This window comes from Carettochelys insculpta, chromosome 2 (assembly GCF_033958435.1).
Source record: "Carettochelys insculpta isolate YL-2023 chromosome 2, ASM3395843v1, whole genome shotgun sequence".
In the NCBI taxonomy this organism is placed as follows: domain Eukaryota; kingdom Metazoa; phylum Chordata; order Testudines; family Carettochelyidae; genus Carettochelys; species Carettochelys insculpta.
Genome location: NC_134138.1, coordinates 109,140,708 through 109,164,134, shown reverse-complemented (window position 1 = coordinate 109,164,134; position 23,427 = coordinate 109,140,708). Strand labels below are relative to the sequence as shown.

Below are 23,427 nucleotides of genomic sequence, written 5' to 3'. Positions count from 1 at the left end.
CCTAGATATTGAACCCGGTCCTGGTTGCTGCCAACTCCTTCCAGCAGAAGGGTTACACTAGTAAAGATATGTGGCAGTTATAATGAAATCAAAAGGGTTTGAGGAAGCTTACTGCATTTTAGGCATGCACAGGGAGCGGAAAATATCTGGCCTAAATAACATACAGTGAGTTCTGCCAGCCCCAAATCCATACCATCCATTTGCAGTGATTCTTAACCTTGGCGGCAGCCTGCATGCCTTTGGTTCTCAAAATATGTTCTTGCACTCCTTACCAAAAATCAAAAATGGAGATGGGGGGGCCTATACACTTTTAAATGCATAGTAAATATATGTAAAATAGCTTTATGGTATTAAAAATGTATAATGTTACTAAATACATAGGTCTGATGAAACAAAGTAGTTGTACTGGCATGCCGGTGTTTAATATGTGTTTTTGCTGATTTACCTTCCAGAAAAGTCTGGCATGTCTCGCTCCCCCCCCAGAAAGGCCATCATGCACTCCCAGGGGGTGCATGCACCCCAGCTTAAGAACCACTGCTTTAGAGGTCTCAGAGATCTGCTAAATGGATTTGAGAAAATACACAGTTCTGACCTTCAGCACGTCCTCAGGCAAAAATGACTGAAGAAAGGTGGTGGTGTGGTTAGAGCTTAGTACTAGAGTTCTGTTCTTTGCAGTATCACCCACTCGTACCAGCACCTTGGGCATTTCAGTCACAATTCTGTCCTTTTATTTACTCATCTATGGAATGGGCATATTGCTGTTGCCCCTCCGCTGAGCAGTAGCAAATACTGGGGCCTTAAAGGTCTGTGTCCTGTTGGGAAAGAAAAAGCAACACAGGGTCTGCATATTTTCTTGGTGTAATTCTACTGTATGCTCAACTACTAGCTCAGAAGGTGTCACAAATGGTAAGCAAATTCCTTTTCCAGAAATCTTAGCCCAAACACCAGTGCCTGATTCCCAGGAAGCAACACTGGTTTATGAAATTATTCAAGGAGAGTTTAAGGCAGAGAGCAAATTTGAGGTGTGGGACTTTTAAGTGCCAAGTAATTTTATCCCCAAAGTTACTAAAAATATTTTGATTAGATAAACAAAACATGGCAGGCCAGCTTTTACAAGTTCTCTCTTACTTCCAACACAAGCATGAGTCTCACACTATTTTAGGGAAAGGGGTTCTTTCTTATACTACAGACACCACAATAAGTGCTGAACAAATTATCTCAATTATTAACCCAGGTTATCTCATAGTTAAAGAAAGTAAAAGAACATATTAATCCAAACACCAATGATAAACCATGGTTACTTCCCATACAGTCTCTTCTGCGTGTGTCTCCATGGAGTTTTTCCACAGAGATTACACTTTTCAGATAGAACTGTTTTACATGCGGTCCTTTTCTCTTGGCAACTTGAGGCCAAGTTATTATTTCCCAAAAATGACTGAGGGTTCAGCCTAAATGTATAAAGGGACAAAATAATTTTGTCTGTCTGGTGAATCCTGCTTGGTTACCATTGAAAAACCAAAGAATTTTTAAGGGCAAAATACGTAACTGGGATCCAAGGAAACTAAAAACTGGTCAGTTTCCCAGCTCCCCCAAGTTATGTGAAATTTGACTTATGCAGGGGTGCGCAGGAACACAACCTCCACATAAGTTGGGGGTCTACTGTACACAATAATCTTTAATGCCAAACAAGAAGAAAACAATATTAAATAGAGAAAAATATAAGATCCAAACTGGCCAATCTCTTTTTTACCTGAGGCTTCAATGACCTCAGACAGGCTAGTTTTTGTAATGAGTTTGACAAACTGATCCTGATGGAACACCCTTCTTATTCCAAACTTACATGAGGAAGACAGACAAAATTGTGCATCTAGTACAAATCTGTATGTGTTGAATCAAAACGGGAATTATGTTTGCCACACCTTTTAATCAGAAACAGACTCCAGTTTGAAAGAACAAACACCAAGAGAGAAGAACTTTATTTTGTACAGTGATGTTATTTTTTGCTGAGATTGTTTCTATTAGTGTCTAAAGGAAAGAGGAATGCTGCAAAAGAGCTTACTTTCAGGCACTGGCATGTGAACAAAGCCATATGGTCTTTGCGAAACCGCAAATAAACAAACTGCAATATGTGGGAGGGAGGGTATGAGAGGTCATGTGCATTCCCAAGCCCTGATTTGCTGCTTGGCTTGTACTGAGCATGCTCAGTAACATCTGCTGAAGCCAGATGTCCTTGCTTTTCCCTTAGCATGGGCAGGCTTGGGTTGTCTCTGCAAATAAGTAAACTTTAATAACGTAAGCTGTGTTTCCTGCTCGCCCCACTCGTGAGGGCAAAAGTTACAAACTGAAACATTTCCTTCAATGAGCATGAAGCACCTTTGATCCCAATGATACTGTTCAATATGATTTGGCTAAACACTGTTTGTATGCTGTTTTAGTGCATGTTGCAAGCAGTAGCAGGCGTTTTGTTTTTCAGACATGCAGTGCACTTCTAACTATTTATTATTCTAACATGTTTCTGCACCGTAGTAAAGAAGAAGGTTAGAATGGCAGGCTGATCTATACCATATTGTCTTGCCAGGATCAATCAGTTTGTAGTTTTCATGTCGGAGGTTCCTGTAACTGTTCATGCTGCTTTGCAATCTCCAAGAAAAAGGTTGCAAACACTTTTGTTCCTTGAATATAATTGTGCCTGTGCAAAAAAGAAACAAAGACCAATGTTGTTAAACAGATTCTGCAAAACAAGGACCTAACCTTGTGAGGTGCTCGACACCCTCCTCTTGTATTGGTTTCTATGAGACTCGGTGGGCACTTAACACTTTGCAAAATTGGGCCCTACATTTGGTAGGGAAGGAGAGAGAAGGGAAGAATTAAGTGCTTGTGGTTCAAGGTGCCAGATAAAAAACCTTTACACTGTAAATCTCCAATTTAGCCACAGGACAAATGCAATATGGGAAATGGCTGTGCTAGCTTTTCAACGCCACCTCAGCAAAATGCCTTATACCACTTCCGGGGTAAGGACAGAGAAAACCCGATGAGACAGGAACTGCAGTGCTCTGTGGCAACTTAATTCGTGTTTCTTTGCTAAGAGTATCATAAGAATGCCATTAGTGCCAAGCTAAAATGGCAAGTCTTTCTCTGTCAATTAACTGTATAACACCACAGAGGAACTAAGCGGTGAAGTGAAAGAATTAATTTTTCTCTTCCATCCTATAAACAGAGCATTGTCAAGCCTATTTTAATTATTATTCACATGTGCTATGCCTAGCCTAGAGCAATTTGTTGACAGAAGTTTTTGTCGGAAGATGTTTTGCGACAAAACTGTCGACAGATTGGGACCAGACCACCAAAGTGGATTGAAAAAGTGATCCACTCTGTTGACAGACAGCGGTCACACTGCCCAGATGCTCTATTAGAAAAACAGCCAACTAGACGCACAGCAGACAGGGCTGCCCGATGTGCCAGAAGCCCTTTCTGTCAACAGAAGGACCCCAGAACATCCAGACTGGTTTTCTGTTGACAGATCTCTATCAACCGAGGTGCTCTTCCTCCTGAAGAGCAGGGTACAGCTGTTGACAAAAGTGCTGCACTCTGTCGACTTACTATTGACAGAACCCCCTTTGGAATCTGGACGCGCCACAGGTTTTGTTGACAAAATAGCTATTTTGTTGACAAAACCCTCTAGCCTAGACATAGCCATAGTAAGAGGAAATTAGGCAGAGAGGATGGAACAGGTGCATGGCTGTAAAATCAGTTTAAACATTGATTTTTTTCCTGACATGCAGCAATGTCTGAATTCAGAAAGATGAACAGAGTATTCACATTTTTGTGTTATGTCCCCACAACACTTCTGTCCATAACTTTAATGTATGGGGCTACTCTGAAAAAACACCTGTTGAATGCAATCGGAGGATTTCATATTTACTGACTCTGTGATTTCCGGATCAAATGTTGTCAGTTCACAAGAAAAATATATTTTCTTCTAACTACCAGCCCTGCAAACCTAAGTTCTAAGAGTCAAGCAGGTCTTCCATCTCCCATATCATTACCTGTTACACAGAGTTTGCAGCCTTCTTCAGTCACACTACTGGCTTCTAATTATGCCCTCTGGGAGCAGCCTAGCTGCCTGAAAATGTAATTCATTGGAACTTAGTAATAGAGAAGGAGCCGTGTTAGCCTATATTCTATTTTACTTTCAGCCAGATACATGAATTTGGAACACACGTGTTTCCCAATACTGCACTTGGGTACCAAGTTTCCAATGAAAACAAAAAAGCAGTCAAGTAGCACTTTAAAGACTAACCAAATAGTTTATTAGGTGATGAGCTTTTGTGGGACAGACCCACTTCTTCAGACCATAGCCAGACCAGAACAGACCCAATATTTAAGGCACAGACAACCAAAACAGTACTTGGCTTAATCTGTTCTTGACTCCCCCAACCTCTCTGCTCTCTGATTTGCTCACCTTGATAATTTTTTTTCTGATTTGTCAACTTTGATTACTTGTTTTGGTTGTCTGTGCCTTAAATATTGAGTCTGGTCTGGTCTGGCCATGGTCTGAAGAAGTGGGTCTGTCCCACAAAAGCTCACCTAATAAACTATTTTGATAATCTTTTTAAAGTGCTACTTGACTGCTTTTTTGTTTTCATTGGAAACTTGGTACCCAAGTGCAAGACTGGGAAACCTGTGTGTTCCAAATTCATGTATCTGGCTCAAAGTAAAATAAAATAAGCTTAATTCGTGTGTGTGTGTGTGTGTGTGTGTGTGTGTGTGTTTTATAACTAACTTTTGTGTTTTTGTTTGCTTTTAGGTGTTAGAGGCGTTAGGGCACACTTCCTTCACCTTTATGTTTTCCTCCACAATTGCAAGGTCCAGAAACACATACTTTTCATTCTCTAAATGACAATTGAGATTGTCATGCAATACTTTGATTCCAGCATCTGCCTGCATCTGGGACTTTAAGAAAACCCAGAAATTATTATGAGACTTGCAGTAAAATCATGCATGTTGGCAGCACTGCAGTTCTGTCAGTTAGAGAAGAAAGAATAGATTCTTATTCCTTCTTAGCTTTGTTTGGGGCTGCAGGACCCACACTAGTAAAAACAGTGAGACATTTTTTTTGTGGGGGGGGGGTCATTAGAATAAGCATACGTAACTGAATGCAAAGATAGATTTGCTATTGGAATCATGTGGGCACAGTCTAGCATGCTGGGATTGCTGTGAGTGAGCAGTAGTAATTCAATTCTACTCCCCACTCCGTCGTTAAAGGAGCCTTTTTACTGAACCTGCTCATTTTCTCATTTTGGGCATGCTCCCCAGCATCAGCTGCTCCAATTGGAAACATCATCACATGCTTCTCTGTGATATTCTGGAATGTTCTGGCAATAGGAATTGTTGCACCATCCCGGATCATATCTGGGTCTTGTCCAGAAACTGAAACACATAGGAAAGAATAAAATTCTGTGGAAGTAAAATGACAACACACTTGTCTCTTCACTGGAAATAGTGATATTAAATTCTGATACTGCCAAGGCAAGTCGGTGCTGAGCAGAATGCATTTCTTTTGGAAGAGCCTGCACGTGTAATAGTACCATTTTATACACATCCTAGAAAACTACACAAGCCTTTTGATACTATTCTGGTTTTGCATCTCAGTGCACAGAAGAGTGAGGTGTTATCTTCTGGCTACCTCTTACCATGCTGTGTAGGACTCAAATCAAGAAGGTGTAAAAACAAGTAGTCCTTTGAAATCAGTGACTCAACTCACATGATTAATTAAGCACAAGGTTAAATATCTTGCTAAATCAGAGCCTCAAGTCAACCTAAAACCAGTGCAAAGGGATTTCTTCTCCTCTTTTTTAAAGTGGTATAAGTGAGTCTTTTGGTTTTGAAAAAGTAATGATTAGGGGAAAAAGAAACCCATTAGGGGGCTCCCAAACTATTTTAAGAGGTACGACCTAATTCGTATTGTAGAAGCCACTGTGGTTTAACAATGCAGCAATGCATATAGGTCTTGCGTGTTTATACACAGTGAGTGAACACAATTATTTGGAGTCCTGCTGTGTCACATATGCTTAATCTTGTGGAGAAGGCAAAATACATGAAGTGGGGAAGAGACAGTACCGGTCACACCTGAGGGGAAGAGGAAATACCATTTCTGTTGTCCGAGCCCCCTTTTAATAAGCTAAGCAAAAGAGTTGAAGAGTGACAGAGGCAATCAGGTTCATGAAACAGGTTGAACCTCTCTCATCTGCACCCTCGGGACCTGACTGATGCCAGAAAAGAATTTGCCAGACTATGGGAGGTCAGCACATTACCAATACTTCCACTGCTTACTGGGCTCTTGGAAGACATTTGGGTTAAATTACAGCAGAGAACATGGACAGTCAGGACTAGTGGCTGGAAACAAACTTTATGGGAGGACCATGGGGAACCTGGCCACACCTATGATAAGCGGTTACCTGGCTAACTAAAATCATGCCGGATGATGGATGTTGCCCACTGAGAGAGTTCCAGATTACAGAGGTTCAACCTGTATTTTTACCATGTTGCTTGGGAATGGAGAAAAGAGGACAGGCAGGGGAGGAGGGCAATTCCTGGGGGTTTCAGGAGGAGCTTAGAGTGTCCCCAGGGACAAGAAACTTGGACTGAGAGAGCTAGCAGTGAACCATCTGCTTATGTTGCCTTTCCTGAGGCAGAGAGAGAACAAAATTTGATACTGCTGAGAGGAACATTAAAAAGATCTTCTATCAAGAAGTGGGAGCATTATAAGGGTAATGCTTACTTGCATAACAGCTCTCCACCCCATTTATCTGCTGGGCTGCATTTATTTATTACAGTTCTCTGAAATCATGATACAGGTACATCAGGACATGGGAATGGGTGGAAGCCTGCAAATCTGCAGATATCAGTTTAGTCTGTGGGTAACTCATCCGCAGATGTGGCTGCAGCTCTCCGCGGATCATTTTTGCAGATGCAAAAGTGGATCACAATTTTTATATGTTCAGGGCTCTAAGGGGCAGCGTTGAGGTGAGTTTTCTTCAGTATGCCTGGTGCATAAGACAGCAGTAAGCAGCTACCTGTGTTTAAATTCTCCAGTGCACTGACAGTAGACGAGAACCATAAAACCAAACTGAATGCATGTCATCAAACGGGCACAGATCATTCACTGAATAAAGACCACCCCCTCTTCCAAAATTAATCTGTCTCTAAATAATTTTCCAATCAAGACTGTCTTTAATTTCAGGAAAGCTCCTTTTTCGTTGTGCAAGTCACAACTGATGTTACATTGCACGGTAGATCTGTTAACAGTAATAAAAGAAAGAACAAACCTATTTTGATTGCCCTTCTTGCTGCTGTATACAGAGGATTGTTAATGTCAGCAACCCACGGCATCGCACCCATTAGCATGTGCACTTTCAGTGTGTTTGGGCTGTTTCTCTTAGAGAATACATCTTCTAAATATTGTATCACCTAAAAGGAAAGAGTCTTTTCAGTGAGAGCATGTATACGTGACATCCTTAAACAATAATATAGCTAGAAACGGTACACTTACAGATGCACACTTTCAGTCCCGAGCCCCAAAAGAGCCAAACTGTGGCCATTATTTGGGCTGTAAATTTTAAGTGTTGAAGGGATCCCTAAAATTAACAGGAACTGAACGTGCATAGGACTGACCAAAAGTTAACATTTGCCAGTATTACCTTACGTGCTCCGATTGAAATGTCCATGTCAGGGACTTGTCGAATTGAAAATTTTCCTATTACTCTTATGGGTATAACTGTTTTTATTCCTGGTTCGTGAAAAGCTCCTTCAATCCCATGAATAGAGAGAGAGGGGTAACGCCAGAGGTTCAGAAGTATTTCCTCCTTTATAATATAACAAACAAATAAAATAAAACAAAAAGTGACAATGCCACAACAATTCACAAATAGCACAATCAAAATTCACCCACTCTCAGCTTCCTGCCATGGGGTTTTGGGGGCTCTCTGCAGCTTTAAGAATGTCTGGAGGCAGGGACCATAGAGTGCAGCTTGCTGGGGAGAGCGCATCCCCCCAGGGCACATGAGCGGCACCCTGGAGGACTTTTCTGTCGACAGAAGGCCCCTCAGAGCTTCCAGACTGGCTTTCTGTTGATAGATCTCTGTAGCAAGAGGTGTTCTGCCTTGTGGGGAATGGCAGAATGCTGTTTACAGAACTGCTGAGTTCTGTTGATTTACTGTCGACACAATGCCCTGGTAACCTGGATGCTTTGTGGCATTTGTCAACAAAACTCCAGTTTTGTTGACAAAACCCTCTAGTGTAGGCATAGCCTAAGGGCAGATAAGTGGGGGGAAAAAATGGCATGCCAAGGCTGTCGTGGAGGAAAAAGTGTATACAGTAAACCCTTAATATAGCAGACCTCCTTTTACTGGACATCATTAATAACAGATGTCTGCTAGCCTCCCACTCAAAGAAAGTACACTACAGTACTGTAAATGGCGACTCACCAGGGATGCCACCGGTCACCCTCACAGCTGAGATCGCCACAGGGTCCCTGGCCATGGCTTGGAGAGCTGCTGCTGCTGTGTCTCCCCCTCTCCCAGCTGGGACTCCTACAGCCACAGCTGCAGCCACTGGGTCCCTGAACATGGCTTAGAGAACTGCAGCCACCATGTCCCGTGACTGCAGTGATCCCAGCCATGGAGGGAGGGACAGAGGACCCACCACGCTCAGGGTAGAGCGCAGGTGCCTGGGAGCTGAAGGAGCCCCCAAGCCTGCCCTAAGCATGGGTAGCTCAGGGCCAGAGGGACCACCATGCTCTGCTGGAGCCAGGAGGAGCTGGGAAGGCCAGTGAGTAAACCCTCAGGTATAACAGACTTTTGGTGTTAATGGAAACCCCTTCCCCCACTATTAGTCCATTATATCAAGGGTTTACATTAATAAAGATAATGAGCTAAATAGGAAAATATCATTAGGCACTCAGTTTTGTTTTTTTAAATTCTAACAACCGACTGGGTTACCTAGTGATTATTTAGCAATTGTCATCTGTCATTAATTCATATCAGATCATGAATTGGAAAAATGTCCCCATTAATATTTCAGTGATAATTTGAGTGTGCGTCTTGTGTGCAAAGCAATAGTTGTAAGCGAGCTAATTTCTGATGCCAATGACGAACGAGCGTATTAACCTGGAATGAACAACAAGAAGTCATTTTGGAGCATAAGCTGCCATGGGCAGAGACCCGCTTCATCAACTGCATGATTCATCTGACGCATCTGATGAAGAGGGTCTTTGCTCACGAAGCTTATGCTCCAAAATATGTTAGTCTATAAGGTGCCACAGGACTTCTTGCTGTTTTTGAAGACACAGACTAACACAGCTACCTCTCCGATACTTAACCTGAAATATAATCATTACCAAGTTAACAGGGACCATTATTATGTGCTTTCCAGACAGCTACTAAAAACCTCTGTGATCTCTCTAGCTCCACACTTAGAACTGTTGACCTATTCAGTTTACAGGGGTTTTCAGCATCCTCCCATACATTATTCATTCATTGGCTCACATGACACTAGCCAGAATGGATAAGCTCTGGTGGTGAAGAAGGGAAGAAAAGCTTTTAATAATGTGCAATTCATGTCTAAATAAGGGAAAAGTAACTGGACAATGACAATCCTATCCAGTCTCTGGAACAGATACATTGCTTTAACTATACTGATATAGTTAAAGAGGCAAAAATTTCCAAGTGTGGACCCAGTTATATCAGCATGAGAGTGTTTAAAATGATCTAGCTTTTATTCTGGTTCAGGAAGTGTCATAAGCTATACCAGTATAAGGCACTTATGTACCAGAATAACTGCATATGTATTAGGGCTTTACAACAACATAAATATAATGGTAATTTAAAAAAAAAAATCACTTGCCTAACTGAGGTAGTAATATTTGGGTAGACCAGTTGGCTAGGTCTCTATGGACCTGTAGTGCCAGCAGCTTCATGCTAATTATCAGTCTTGCAAGTGCAAATGGATGCGTATTAGCATAATTGCACAGCTAGTTGGCATAACTGCAATTATGCCTTATACCTGAATTCAGATTATGCCTGAATTCAGGCATAAGGGACTGGCAACAGAGGGGTTTTTTTGCCAGCAAAGCACATCTACACAGCCTGTTTACTGCCAGCAGCAGCGAGATCTTGTGCGGCTATACTAATTAGCTGAGCAATTATGCTAATGAGTAGCCATTGGCAATTGTGAGGCTGCTCATTAGCATGAAGCTGCTGGCACTACAGGTCTGTGTACACCTAGCCATTCTTAACTGTTGAGTGTTATTGGTATTGTTAATTTTTAGATTTTTATTTTAAAATTCTCTCAAAAGCTTCAGGCATCAAACTTTAAACCAAATAAATAAAACCAGCTCCAAAGTATACCAACTTTTCTGCTGCCATCCAAGCCTAAATATTACTTACTCCCTATGATCATACAAAAACCCACTTCGACCTGTGCTCTCTAATAATGGATTTTTTTGTTTGTTTGGTGGATGTTTTTTTTGTATTACTTTTTATTGACTCTATGCATTTTAGAATATTTTCCCCTAGATGTTTGCATTTGATCAGCCAAATCTTTTCTTTTCAAATTTCTTTCTTTTTTTTACTTCCTACCTGAGATACTTCCTACCTCTTTGTGTTCCTCTGCTTCATTTGCCTATGCTCAGTATCACTTGAAAAAAACCTTAAGGTTTGGAGTAATCAGTGAAAGCAATTCATGGGTCATTTAAATTCTTTCTACAGACCATTAATAAAGATGTTCATATACCTTAGTATCATAAAGGAATTTTTTCACACCACTAATATTTTTATGTTCCTCTAGATCAAAGTCAATTGATTCATACAACTTCTTCTCCTCTTCTGTAAGGACAGCAACATCATCATAGATTCCAGGGATCAGAATACGACCTGCTGAATCTACCAGGCTACCTACAGAACAGATACCAAGATGCATAATCTTTTCTTTAATGCAGTGTAGTAATTCTTCATCATTCCATACAGGAGCCTCTCTGTTTCATACCAACACCCAGTCACTCGTTCCCATTTAATAATATGGAAAGGCAATCTGATGGGGGTATTTTCTAATTTATTAAGAAACCCACTGAGCTGCTGTTTACTGTTCAGTCTTTCATGGAGTTAGTGGCTGACATGAACAGTTCAGTTTGTATAAGAATTAGCGTAAAATAAATCCAATTTAAGAAGCCTAACAACAACAGATGTTGATATGACTTGCACGAAGTAGTCTGATAAACATGGTGCTGGAAAGAGTGTCAGTAACTGGTGGGCCATCTAATTTAAGGCTCCTACCATTGGTAGCACTCGTGGAAATAGTGGGAAGTATTTGTATTTTAGAAAGGCACAGAGGGGCCACACTTAGATCCAGAATAGGCCTGGAATCAACATGGCACTTTCAACATGTGTGCCAATGGGCCACTTTCACAACAAAACAAAAAATCCCACCACATGATCATCCAAACTTTAGGATGCTTATGCAAATCAAACCTTTGGAACTTCACCCTCACCTAGTCCTAACTAGTTCTTATCTAGGAATATGAGCTGCAGTATTACCAAGCAGAGCTATTAGATCAGTCATTGGCTCATGAATGATGCCTCCAAAACTTCCTGAATGAAGATCCTTCTCCCCACCCTGCACCTGTGTGACATAAAGGTAACATGTTGACATACAAAGGACAGACATTGTTTGAATGCTTTCAAATTGCTGCATTTCCATAAGGATTTAGGAAATCTCCATGTTATTGTTTGTTTATTTCCTCTATTTAAAAAAGAAATATACTAGATAGTTCTAGGAAAGACTTTCTGCTACAATCTGGAAATTTCAGGATCAGATCTGCTTCTGGCAAGTGAAAAACGACCTAGTAGCTTCATGGAAGAGCATGAGACAGATAGGTTGAGCTCCACACATCATTCAGTTCAGTCATTTAATACCAGCTACACATCATATTTGCTGTTTTGATGAAGTCACTCTTCAGCATAGCTTGAAAGAGTGGTTTTAGGATCTTGAGAGACTTGCTTTGAGTCAAAATATTCATATGCTAATTTTATTCTTTTTCCAGTACTAGGGTTATATAGATTTTGATTTGCTTCTCTAGGGATTAGATTGAAGGATGGGGCCAAGGAAGTATCTTCTCTGACACAAAACCTTCCAGCTGGAGCATTGATTTCCCTGTCCTTCCTATGTTTCTCAGTGGTGCACACCGATGGGTAAATACCTTATCGTGTACTATTTGCTCTGGTCAGTGGCTTCGGAATTTTAGAGTGGCTTCTCAACCAACAGTTCCCACTGAGGGAACATCTACACTTACTGGGAGATTGACCCAATCAGGGTCAATTTTATGGGGGTTGATTTTGCGCGCCTTGTGGGAATGTGTGAAATGAAACTATCAGGGGTTGACCGTCAACCCCTGTACTCTTCACTCTTGCAAGAAGTAAGGGAGGTTGATGGTAGAGTGTCTCCTATCTCCCTCCCTCAGGGAGGATGGCCACATAACTTGATCATAGATACGTCAGTTCCAGCTATGTAATTGCCATATCTGAAATTGCATATCTAGGATTGACTTTAAGGTCTTGTGTAGACCCGCCCTCAGTTGTGCACTCTGCTGGCAGACACCATGCATTGAGAAGTGCCTCACACAGAGAGACAGGACAGCAGTGGGGCCCCTGCCTTCAATACCAAGGCAACCACTTCAATGTTTAGTGCATCAGCTTGATCATAGCTCATGCATGTATGTCTGCCTGAGCTGGAAACTACACTTCCAGCCATAGCAAATGTGTACTCAGATGGCAGAGGGGAGAGAGAGACAAAGCAAACAGGAAATTGTGGCTGAGGACAATGCAAGGGGGAGTGGGTGAGAGAATGAATGGCACTGATGAAATTAGTGCAGGGGGGCGTGGCAGAGGATGTGGATGAAGGGTCTGCACACGCATTCAGTCAGTCTCCCTCTGCACACAAACATGTATTTACAGAGCATATTGTTATCCTCTGCCCAAAGCTCCATCCCAAATAAATCAATGCCATTTTTTCTTGTACCTCCACAGAGAAGCAGATGTTGCCTCGAGTCCCATAAGTGAGGGCTGGTTTCCTCTTGCTCAGTGAAAGGTTATCCGAAATTACAATATAATCAACATCAGAGAAAAAACGCTGTTTTTCTTCTTCAATTAGTTCTTCTAGACCAAAAGATCCCACTTCCTCCATACCTTCAATAATGAACTTGAAGTTTACTGGCATGTCCTAAGTAAAAATCAACAAAGCCTACATAAGAAATTGGCTTTTTCAATCATTACAAAGACAAATAACCTAGGCCATGGGAGAAGGAGAGAGGAGACAACCCAAGTGGGCTGTCTAATTAGGGTGACCATCAGTCCCGTTTTGGGAGGGCGAGCCCCATATTTCAGGTGCCATCCCAGCATCCCAATTTATTTTGCCAAAGGGGCCAATTGCCCCATAATCTACTTTTTTTACTAGCACAGGTGGCTGCTGCATGACTTCCTCTTGCTGGGGATAGCCAGGAGCTGGACCTGCATGGCGGCATGGCCGCCGCCAACTTCCCCTGGCTGAGGGGGAGCTGAGAGCCAGACTTGCATGGCAGCATGGTTGCCCCCCAACTTCCCCCAGCTGGGGGAGCAGCGAGCTTCACTAGCAGGGGGCAGCCTAGTTCCCAGTGCCCCATGTCATGGGGCAGCTGCGAGCCATAGCTGCCGCCTGTCCCCCCTCCCCCCGCCAGCAAGGTGGCAGCCCCCACAGGGCAGCCACCTCCTGACTCCCAGGTAGGGAGACTATCTGTCCCATTTTGGCCAGTATGGTGTCATTCCCTGTGTCCCATATTTGGCTGGGGGAAATGTGGTCATGCTGTATCTAATCAAATTGTCACCGCTTTGGGAGATGTTTTTGTGCCATGTTTGCCTCGTGCAATGAAGTCCAGGTCCATAGTGAGGGTTCTTGGGCACTACAGTACTACAAGTTATAAATAACAACCCACCGCTGTAGAAAGGGCAATCCTGAAACATACATTTCCATTTCCTTACCAACTTTCTCTCTTAGCCTTATTCTTCCCCCACACACTTTTTTTCCCATGCTTCCTAACATACAGGCTGCATCTTCATTGCATCCTCTATATCTCTTACTGTTGCAATGCTATGAAATGCTGGTGCTGTTCACATATACCTTTTGCTGTCATTTTTATAATTTTGTTCTCCATACCTGCAGAATTAGACAATATGGTAGTAAAAACGCAATCTACAGCAGGACTTCCAGTGCCCCTAGCAACTGGGAAGTTGCACCGACACTACAGCACAGGAAGAATTTGAGAAAAATCTTCAGTGCAGGAAAGATCATACAGATAACTTTGATCAGGGGCCATGAAAAGTTAGAAATGATCACAAGTTTCTCAAGAGAAAGTCAGTGTTGCACTGAGGTTCATTTTTAGACTATGGAGGTTGTCTTTTAAGTTAATCAGAAAACATCAATTACATTTCTTCGGGTCTCAGATTTAACACCAGTGCAAGTCCATGGACTTATGTCAGGGACAAGTTTAGCCTGAGTGATCTGCTAAAACGTGAATGCTTCGTGAAATAGGCACAAAGAAATCAGGAATAAACTGTGCACTTGTGTTCAATAATGAACTTGGCTGTTTGCTAGGGAGAGGTTTCAGGAGGATAAGCCTTGTCTGATTCATTTGTTAAAATGCCAAGGTTGACATTAGTGATTTGAAAGATTAGCACATTGTAGAGAAACAACCATAAACCAAATCCGTTTACGACAGCTGATTTGGACAGCAAATAACTTAAGATATAATTTACATATTTGCAGACTTTGCTGAATCTCACATGCTATTGAAAGAATATTACTACCCTAAATGTGCTTTGATATCCTTATTCTGCCCATGGACACTCATATTGATGATGATAATTTGCAACCAAGAAAAGAACAGAAAGGTGCAAAATTAAGCATGACCAACACACCCTTTAAAAAAGTCAATTCTTTTACTTTAAAAAGCTTTCTTTCACATGGTCTTCATGGCTAGCAGATCAGTTTAATGCTTGCCTTTTTCCTTGGTGCCTTCTGTAAGGCAAGACCAAGACAGCTGCACCTTTTTCATTACATTGAGCCTAGTCAATTTATGAAAGACCCCAACACAAAGTGATCTTGGGACACATTTGAAACAGCATTAAAATATGCTAATGATTCTAAATATAGGAAACCAATTTGTGGGGATGAGATTACATCTGAAATTCACTCCTGCACAATGCTACTGGAATAAAATGTTTCCCTTTGTCACCTACTAATTTTAGTGCCCTGAATGTTTCCACTGCATGTATCCATGCCAAGACAGGTCCTTTGTTGTCTGTTGCTCCACGCCCATAAAGATTTCCTTTAAAAATGAAAATAAAAAACTCATATCAAACTTTGGAGCTTCGGTTGCTGCTTCAGATATCAATGGGTGAAGTCCTGGCTCCACTGAAGTCAATGACAAATCACCCATTGCCGTTAATGGAACCAGGGTTTCACAGAATAGGTTTAAGTAAAAGTGAGATGTTTCTGAGCCAGGTTAGTGCACTAAACATTGGTGGTCTCCAAGTTAAAATGTTGATTTGTGGCACAAGTCTGCTTGCTGGCTTTCATCTTGTTCTTAGCAGAAGTTTGTCCAAATCACAGCAGTTCAAAATAGTTTGGCATAATATGCAGTTGCTATGCAGATGAAGCCCCCGTGAAGAACCTTAGGGATGCTATCACTCAACAGTGATGTGTGTAGGGGTTGTACGCTACCTAGAAGTCCTACAGGTAAATCCAGGGATACAGGCCAGGGTATTACTAAAAGTCTTTTTCGGATTATAAATGTATGCAAATTTAGCAAAGGACCAGCTTCTGCTTTCATTTACATTGGTGTAAATCCAGACTAACTCCCACTGAACTCAATGGAGATACTTGGTGAGTTTGATGACAATTGGTCCCAAAGAATGGGAGGGAGCAGTTTAGGAGACAAAGCATGGGAGTGAGAGTTAGGGATTTCTGAGTTCTCTACCTTACTCTTCCACTCACCCACAGTGCCTTTGGCTTTATAGTTTCCTCTTCTACAATTAATTTGTTACCTTAGATCCATTTAATTTCTCCTGGGTCCATGAAATTAAGGGAAGGACAAGGACTGAGTTCTATGAATTGCATGCCCCCCCATGACTGTTAACCCTCCTGGGAGGTCCTATGGCAAAGTTCTGTGGAGCTGCAGTAACGCAGAATTGGGAAGGCACATCGTCCTCTTCTGACACACATGATTCCAAATCAGGAATAAGCCCTGGTCAGAAAATGTTTCCAGCCCACCAATCAAAACCTGCAAAACCCCACCACATGCAGCTCCCGGCCTACAAATCACAAGTAGGACTCAACCAATGGCAGAGCTGCTCCTGAAGGCCCATTTCCCCTGATTTAGTCCCACAGATTTCCACAGGAGGAGCATCTTCCTACACCATGCCCGAGTTTAGCAGGAACCTCTTCCCATTCCATAATTTAGTGTCATGCATACAAGTATTTATGCACAAATGATGACTATGGACAGACCATCAATTTCCGTCAGCGTGTAGGGATCAGTTTTCCATCCATCTTCTTTTTTGGCAGGCTGTACATCCACATGACCATAGAAACATACAGTGGGTTTTTGTGGATCTTTACCAAGTTCTGCCAGAATTATAGGAGGCAACAGAAGACTCTGGCCATCAGGCAGCTGTGGAGGAACATTAAGCACCGTAACAAAGAAAATACAATTATTTGTGAGAACATGCTGTTAGCTATAAGCATAATTGGAACTGTCAATATTCAATTGAGATGTTAATGATGTGCAAGACTCTAATCAGAGAAGGTTACCAAATCTGATTTCCACCACACTTTTAACACTTATTCAGAAACTAAGATTCTCTCCCCGTCCTTCAGCTTCTGTAGGAAAATTGAAGAGCCCATCTAAAGTTAAACTGTGATACAAAGATAGTACACACTCTTCATGAAGGGGATGGTATAATGAGGCTGGCTAGAATGGCAGGTAGCAAATCTGTAACTGTTTGTAGGAAATATCTCCAGTGGCCTGTGAGGGGGTACTGGATGGAGACAATTCTGAGTCACACAAAGAATTCTTTCCCAGGTGTCCGGCTGCTGGGTTTTGCCCATGTACTCAGGGTCTAAATGATCACTACATTTGGGACAGGGAAGGAATATTTTCTGTGAGTCAGATTGGCAGAAACCCTAGGGGTTTTGGCCTTCCTCTGCTGCATGGGAAATCGGCCACTTGCAAGTTTAAATTAGTATAAATGGTGGATTCTGCATGACTTCAAGTCTCTAAATCATGAATTGAGGATTGCAGTAACTCAGCCAGAGGTCAAAGGTCTATTATAGGAGTTGATAGCTGAGATTCTGTGATCTGCCACGTGCAGAAGGTCAGATGGGGTGATCATGATGGGCATCCTGGACTTAAGTCTCAGTATCAATGTAAATAGAGTTGCCAGGCATCTGGTTTTCTACCAGAACTCCAGGTAAAAGAGGGATCCTGGAGATTCTGGTCAGCATTACTAACTGGGCCATTAAAAGACCAGTTAGTGGCGTAGCAGGGCTAAGGCAGGCTTCCTACTTTCTTTGACTCCATGCAACTTGCAGGAAGCAGCTGGCAAACCCCTCTTCGGTGTACGGTGGACCCAGGGAGGCACTACATGCCTCTGCCCCAAGCACTGGTTTTTCAGTTCCCATTGGCTGGGGGCCACAACCAATAGGAGCTGCGGGAATGGTGGTTGTGTGCCCCAAGCCAGATCCCTCACCCAATCCTGTGCCACAACCTCTTTCCCAGCGTGGTGAGAGTGAGGGAGGGGCAGGTGGGTTACAGTGAGAGAGCAGGGCACAGCAGGGGCAGGACCTCATGGAAGAAATGGGACAGGATGCGGGACAAAGCCAATCTTATATGTAAATGATTATGTTATATATATGTCTGGAAAGGTGTTTTTAATGTGTGGGGTAGGTATGGAACGTTCTGGCCCTTTAAAAGCTGGAGCACTCTCCTGTCCCCAGGGCAAAGCCTCACTTCTGGATTTCAGTTTTGCTGCAGGAATAGTACAGGTTTCCATGGCAGCTAGTTGAGCTCCTTGGGGTCTGTACAGTACACCCCTGAGTTACTCAAATTTTGCTTAAGTCGGGGGAGATGGGAATCAGGGGGCAGCACGTGGCTGGTCGGTTTCCTGAATCCTGCCAGCACAGGGCAACCAGGAACCAAGTAGCAGCCTCATTTGGAGCTGCCGCTAGGGGCTGGACTGGAATCCCAGCTGCTTCCCAGCTGTAGGATGGCAGGGGACCTCGAACCTACTAGACACAGGTCCCACATATGGGGCTGCCGGCTGGGCTCTGGTCCCCAGCCAGCTCCCAGCGTGGCACTGTGGGGTCCCCCAGTACCACCAGCCAGGGATACCATAGCCGCTGGTGTGGTTCCACGCCCAGCCAACTTCCAGTCATAGCTCCCACCTCCACCCCATGGCAGTGTCTGGGACTGCGCTGGAGTAGCTTTAACAGCAGCAGCAGCAGTCCTTTAACAGGGAGATCCCCCTTAACAAGGGGATCCCCTGCCCCTGAGGCAGCTAGTGGGGCTCTTTCCCATTCATACTGAATGTGCATATCTTGGGGATTACTGTATCTCCTTCTGCACCAAATCCAAATGCAACCAGAAACCTTCCTTCCTGGGCTAACGTTTCGATCGTATACTCAGAGCCATCGCATCCGTTGGGCAGTTCAGGGAAGTCCCTATGATCTGAGGAGTCCCATGGAGCTCACGTTAGCCTGAGCCCACTCCCAGCACAAGTGGGAGCTGTGGGAACTGGAGCAGCCCTGCCACAGGCAGGGGCAGTATACATTCACAGCGCTATCACCCAGCCAGGTCCCATCACTTCACCGCACTAACGGGAAGTAGACGGTCACCCAAGCAGAGTGCTTCAGGCTGGGGCCAAGTCATTCAACTTCCTGCTGTCATGGTGAGGGTGGGGGAAGACCTGATCTCTGTTGCTGGCACTGAGGAAGCCACCCCGGTAATCCCCTGGGCTGTGTCACTCAGGGGAGGGATAGTGGGGGAAAGGATGCAGTGGGGGTTGAGCAGAGGCAGGAAGTGGCACGGCAGGAACTGGGAGAAGTAGAGGAGATGGTCTAGCAATGGAGTTGCTTATGGTTAGAAATGAGAATGCCTCTGTAGCCATGTGACAAGGGTCTTACTCCAGGCATTACCTCAGCTCCAGGAGTTAGAGCACACAGTTAAAGTACAAAACCTACTATATGTCAACAGTACATTGGTACCTTGTGGGAGCCCTGCTTCACTATCCTAACAGTGGCTCCCAAAACTCGAAGCTTGTCTCCTGCTATTTCCACCATTCGTGTCACTTCTTGACTTAGCCGTGGTTGAATGGAATCACTCTCCACCGCCACCCACTCCTTAAGGGTCTGCAAAGGAAGCCAGGAATACAGCTGAACGAATTAGTAGAGGACTGTGTGAGAACCAGCTCATCTGCACTGTGCCTTGCCGGTTGAACTCAAAGCATATGAGATCCGAAGCTGTTTGACTTTCAGTTCTGTCATGGCCATACCATAGCCTCTGCCTATTCTATCCAGCAAAGAACTGTCAGAACAGCAGATCACTTTCTCTCTTGAGTGCCAGCTCTCCTGCAAAAGTCATAGTGATCAATATCTGGCTCTCTCACCTCTCTTGCCAGAGCTACATCAAAACAACCCTCTTGATTCCAGCAGGGGCCCCAACATTTTGAATCACCTTTCTACTTGTCCCTCGTGCTTATCTTGTCAACTCTGGCCCTCCTCTTGACTGGGACTCCCTCCTTTTCATGAGCCTATACATTTAGACCCTCCTCTGGAAACCCCCACTCATGCATCTGATGAAGCGGGTCTTTGCCCATGAAAGCTTATGCTCCAAAATATCTGTTTGTTTATAAGGTGCCACAAGACTTCTTTTTCCTGACAGAGACCACTCCTTGGTGGGCAGGGGGAGTATACGTTCACAGCAAACAAAATGTGCCCCCAACAGATTTCTTAAGGATAGAGTACTGTAGAGAGATTTTTCATGGGAGGGGTGGTTGGTTTTTCTGTTTCCTGTGCATTTTAGGTAACTCTCAGCTAACTGTCATCATGGGCTTTACACCCTCATCTAGGAGAACGTAGAGAGGGCCTGGAGAAGTATTAGGGCTGTCCATCTAACTTCATTTTGAACTGGATATTTGTATTTTGCATGATTTGTCTAGACAAGCCTCATCTAGTTTTAGACATGCTCACTCTCACAGCAAGCACATGGTGTTGGGTAATTCTAATGAAATGAAGTGTTCATAATTTCACATGAACTAATCATGTCTGATCCATTCCCATTGAGGAGGAGTTTAATACACAAATGTTTTCTAAGGAGACATTTATTGCTGCTTTTTTCCCCAATGCAAACTGATCCCTACTTGTCTGCAAGGCAAGGTGAGTGAAGCAACTGCAGACTTAGCCTGCTTCACCCCTTCATGCAAGGTTTTGGTTCACTATGGATTTGCATACTATGCACAGATTTGTATTGGTGATGTCTGCAGTCCACCCATATCCCCATGTTGCTTGACACTGTGCACAAAGCCACCATCCACCCATCTCTGCTGCATGGAACAGAAGAAGAGTGCAGAGTCCCCATCACAGACTTTCCCTTGCCTAGCCCTGCTGCACAGTGAAATGTGCCATTTCAAGTACGCTTTAGGCTTTGTGGAGGTATGGAAGCCTGCTCAGTGTTTTCCCCTTAGAAGATAAAAACGAAGTTGGTCTCATGAACATACACTGTTGGTCTCAATTGCACCATTTCTGCATTACAGCTATTTGACCACACATCTCTCTCTTACCTTAATAAATTCATTTTGATGAACATCAATGTATTGGAAGACCTGATTCTCCAAGCCTGAGGAAGAGGCCAATGGGTACCTTCCTGCCTCTAAGACCAGCATGACGGAGATAGTCAATATCTGCAAGTTCAAGATAAAGCTTGCTATATTAAAGAGAAGAGCATTTGTCATTGTAGCTAGACAGAGTCTCCCCCTTACAAGCCAGCTTGCTTGTTGCCCCCCCCCCACTGAGGAGCACACAGGGCACGGAAACGGCTGCTGACAGCACAGTCTTTGATGCCCTCATTGAGGCCCAGATATGTCAGCTTATCATGACCCTGAGAAGCAGAAAGTACAGCTAGAAGGCTAACAGGCCAGACTGTCAACATGAGGGCGGGGGGACCCTCAAGAAATCACCGCAGCTGGCATTGATCAATATGATGCACACACACAATCACCCAGAAGGGGACGTGCCCCGCCCACACAAAAGAATGCCCTGTACTCCTAAATTGCTTATCTCTTGTCTTACAAGTGCAAACTAAGTAAGAAATGCCCTTGTAACAAACTGGTGTCACAAAGACAGACCAGTATGATCTGGCACCATAGATAAGAAAGAGAATACGTAACCCAAAAGGGGTATAAAAGATGGGTCCAGCAGAACTCTAACTTTGAGTGCATTCAACCAACTTCCTGCTGGTCGGGTCAGGTGATTGCCTCCCGAGGTCCACAACTGGGGACGCCCAACCTCGTATTCTTCTTTCCGCGGAATTGAGTGACCGATCCGGCTTGGCTACGCTGGTATCGAGAGACGCAGAGAGGGTAAGATACACCCATGCTAGGTCTCTGACTTTTTTTGTGCACAGCTAAAGAATTAGAGCTCTGTAACTAGATGTCATTGTGCCAAGATATCATTGTGTTAGATGATAACAGATATCTTTGTATTGGATTGTAACGTAACTTGTTAACACCTGTACTTTGCTAGCATATAAGAAGTAAACAATAGCCTTTTGTAACCGCACGCTTATAACTGTAGCTTAAATAAACTTGTAACTAGTTAAGCTCTGAGCCTAACCATTTTGTTAACCCTTTTGTCACTGCAACACAGCCGGCACAACAAAAGAACTTTAACCGTTTGGTTACTACAGCCTGGCCGTGGGTGAGTGTGCTAGGAGCTGCCTCCTCTAACAGTAAAAAACTGGGTTGTTTAGGACCCAGGGGAGTACCTCACCGCACATTACCCAGCCACCCGCTAACAGTCATGTACATTTCACTGCTGGGCATGCAGTCACAAATGGATTCTGCACAACTGCTTTAAAGTCCCACTGCAAGAGGCAAAGGCAATTCACACATGTAGCACGCAGAGAGTTTATTGGTTAATCTGTAGGGAAAAAATGGTAAACGGGTTTTGTACTATCTAGACAACAAGCAACTTGTGGGAATGAGTTTAATATACAAACATTTTCTAAACAGACATTTATTGCTTCCTGAGAACCTGTGAGACAATCTGAAACTGTAGCTTTCACCAAACACGACAAACAAACATGGGGAGGGAATGCAAACATAATGATCTGTGGCCCAAGGAGCTCACCTTCCTATTCCAACATTTCCAAAAAGGAAAAAGCAGGAACAATTTAACAATGTACATTACATATGTTACATGCACTTTGTTTAAAGAGGTAACAAACCTGATGGAAATGTAAAGGAGCCAACAAATGACTTTTGTGGATGATTCAACGTGTGGGCAAAGCTGAAGCATTTGAAAGGTGAAGAAATCACTTACTGTCTTGGATAGTCCCTCTGCCATGAATGTGAGACAAAAGCAGATTTAAACAATCCTTGCAGTTAAAATATTTTTCTTGCTTCACAAGGGTGTGGAAGTTCTTTTGCCGTGTTCCTGGAGTTTCTGCCCTGATGATTCTCTGAGCTGGGAAGCAGGTGATAGCTATTCAAAGGGTAAGGCTAAAACCTAAATAGAGTTCTAAAACCTAGTAGGGAGTTCTCGTTTAGAAAAGGAATTCTGGAATGTAAAATAAATGAGCTGCCTGTCCAAAAATTTATACTCTATGCTGAGTCCACAAAACTCAGCACGATGCTGTATGCACAGCTGTGATATCTACACTTAGGACTACAGAGTGTACAAAGCAAACATGCATTCCTCAAACTTTAGCCTCTGGTTTTGATTACAGTTTCAGTGATGTTTGTGAGATAACAAGATACAGAAAGTGAGACTGACAAAGAAGAGGAGAAAAAGGCATGAGGGAGAACAAGAATCATGAAAATAAGCTAATTTGGCGATAGCTATTGCACAACTTGATGGCTCCTGAAGGCACCAGCTTTCTCATTTCTTAAATCGACCTAGCCTTGCCTAAACCCATTGGACACAAAATCAGACATGTACTAGTTGGATGATTCCTTGTTGTCACCACAGAGAGGTGAATCTTGAGGCGGGATGTGAAGAAGGAGAGACAGTATGGCCGTGTCTACACGTGCCCCAAACTTCAAAATGGCCACGCAAATGGCCATTTCG

The 23,427-nt window shown here is 43.3% G+C and overlaps 1 protein-coding gene across 2 annotated transcripts; it reads right to left on the bottom strand.

Annotated features, from left to right (window-relative positions):
• Positions 1–699: 699 nt before the first annotated feature.
• CNDP1 (carnosine dipeptidase 1) lies at positions 700–22,989 on the bottom strand. Of its 2 annotated transcripts, XM_074985868.1 has the most exons (13): positions 22,681–22,989; positions 20,922–21,041; positions 19,348–19,491; positions 16,594–16,756; positions 15,324–15,412; positions 13,072–13,272; positions 11,592–11,676; positions 10,792–10,952; positions 7,701–7,865; positions 7,329–7,470; positions 5,283–5,430; positions 2,563–2,689; positions 700–812 (listed from the first exon to the last, which is right to left on the bottom strand). In XM_074985868.1, exons 1-12 carry the CDS (start codon positions 22,702–22,704, stop codon positions 2,599–2,601), a joined length of 1,533 nt encoding a protein of 510 aa, XP_074841969.1. In that variant the 5' UTR covers positions 22,705–22,989; the 3' UTR covers positions 700–812; positions 2,563–2,598. The 2 variants fall into 2 exon arrangements, with proteins under 2 accessions (XP_074841969.1, XP_074841968.1); XM_074985867.1 differs by lacking the exon at positions 700–812 and having other exon boundaries at positions 1,964–2,689.
• Positions 22,990–23,427: the final 438 nt, after the last annotated feature.

Excerpts from the sequence above, each read along its gene's own strand:
- CNDP1 (XM_074985868.1), bottom strand. The coding sequence starts at position 22,704 with ATGGCAGAGGGACTATCCAAGACA. Across the intron at positions 21,042-22,680 it reads CAGAGGGACTATCCAAGACA|ATATTGACTATCTCCGTCAT; the intron begins GTAAGTGATTTC and ends TTGAACTTGCAG. Across the intron at positions 7,866-10,791 it reads AATTCCTTTATGATACTAAG|GAGGAAATACTTCTGAACCT; the intron begins GTATATGAACAT and ends TATATTATAAAG.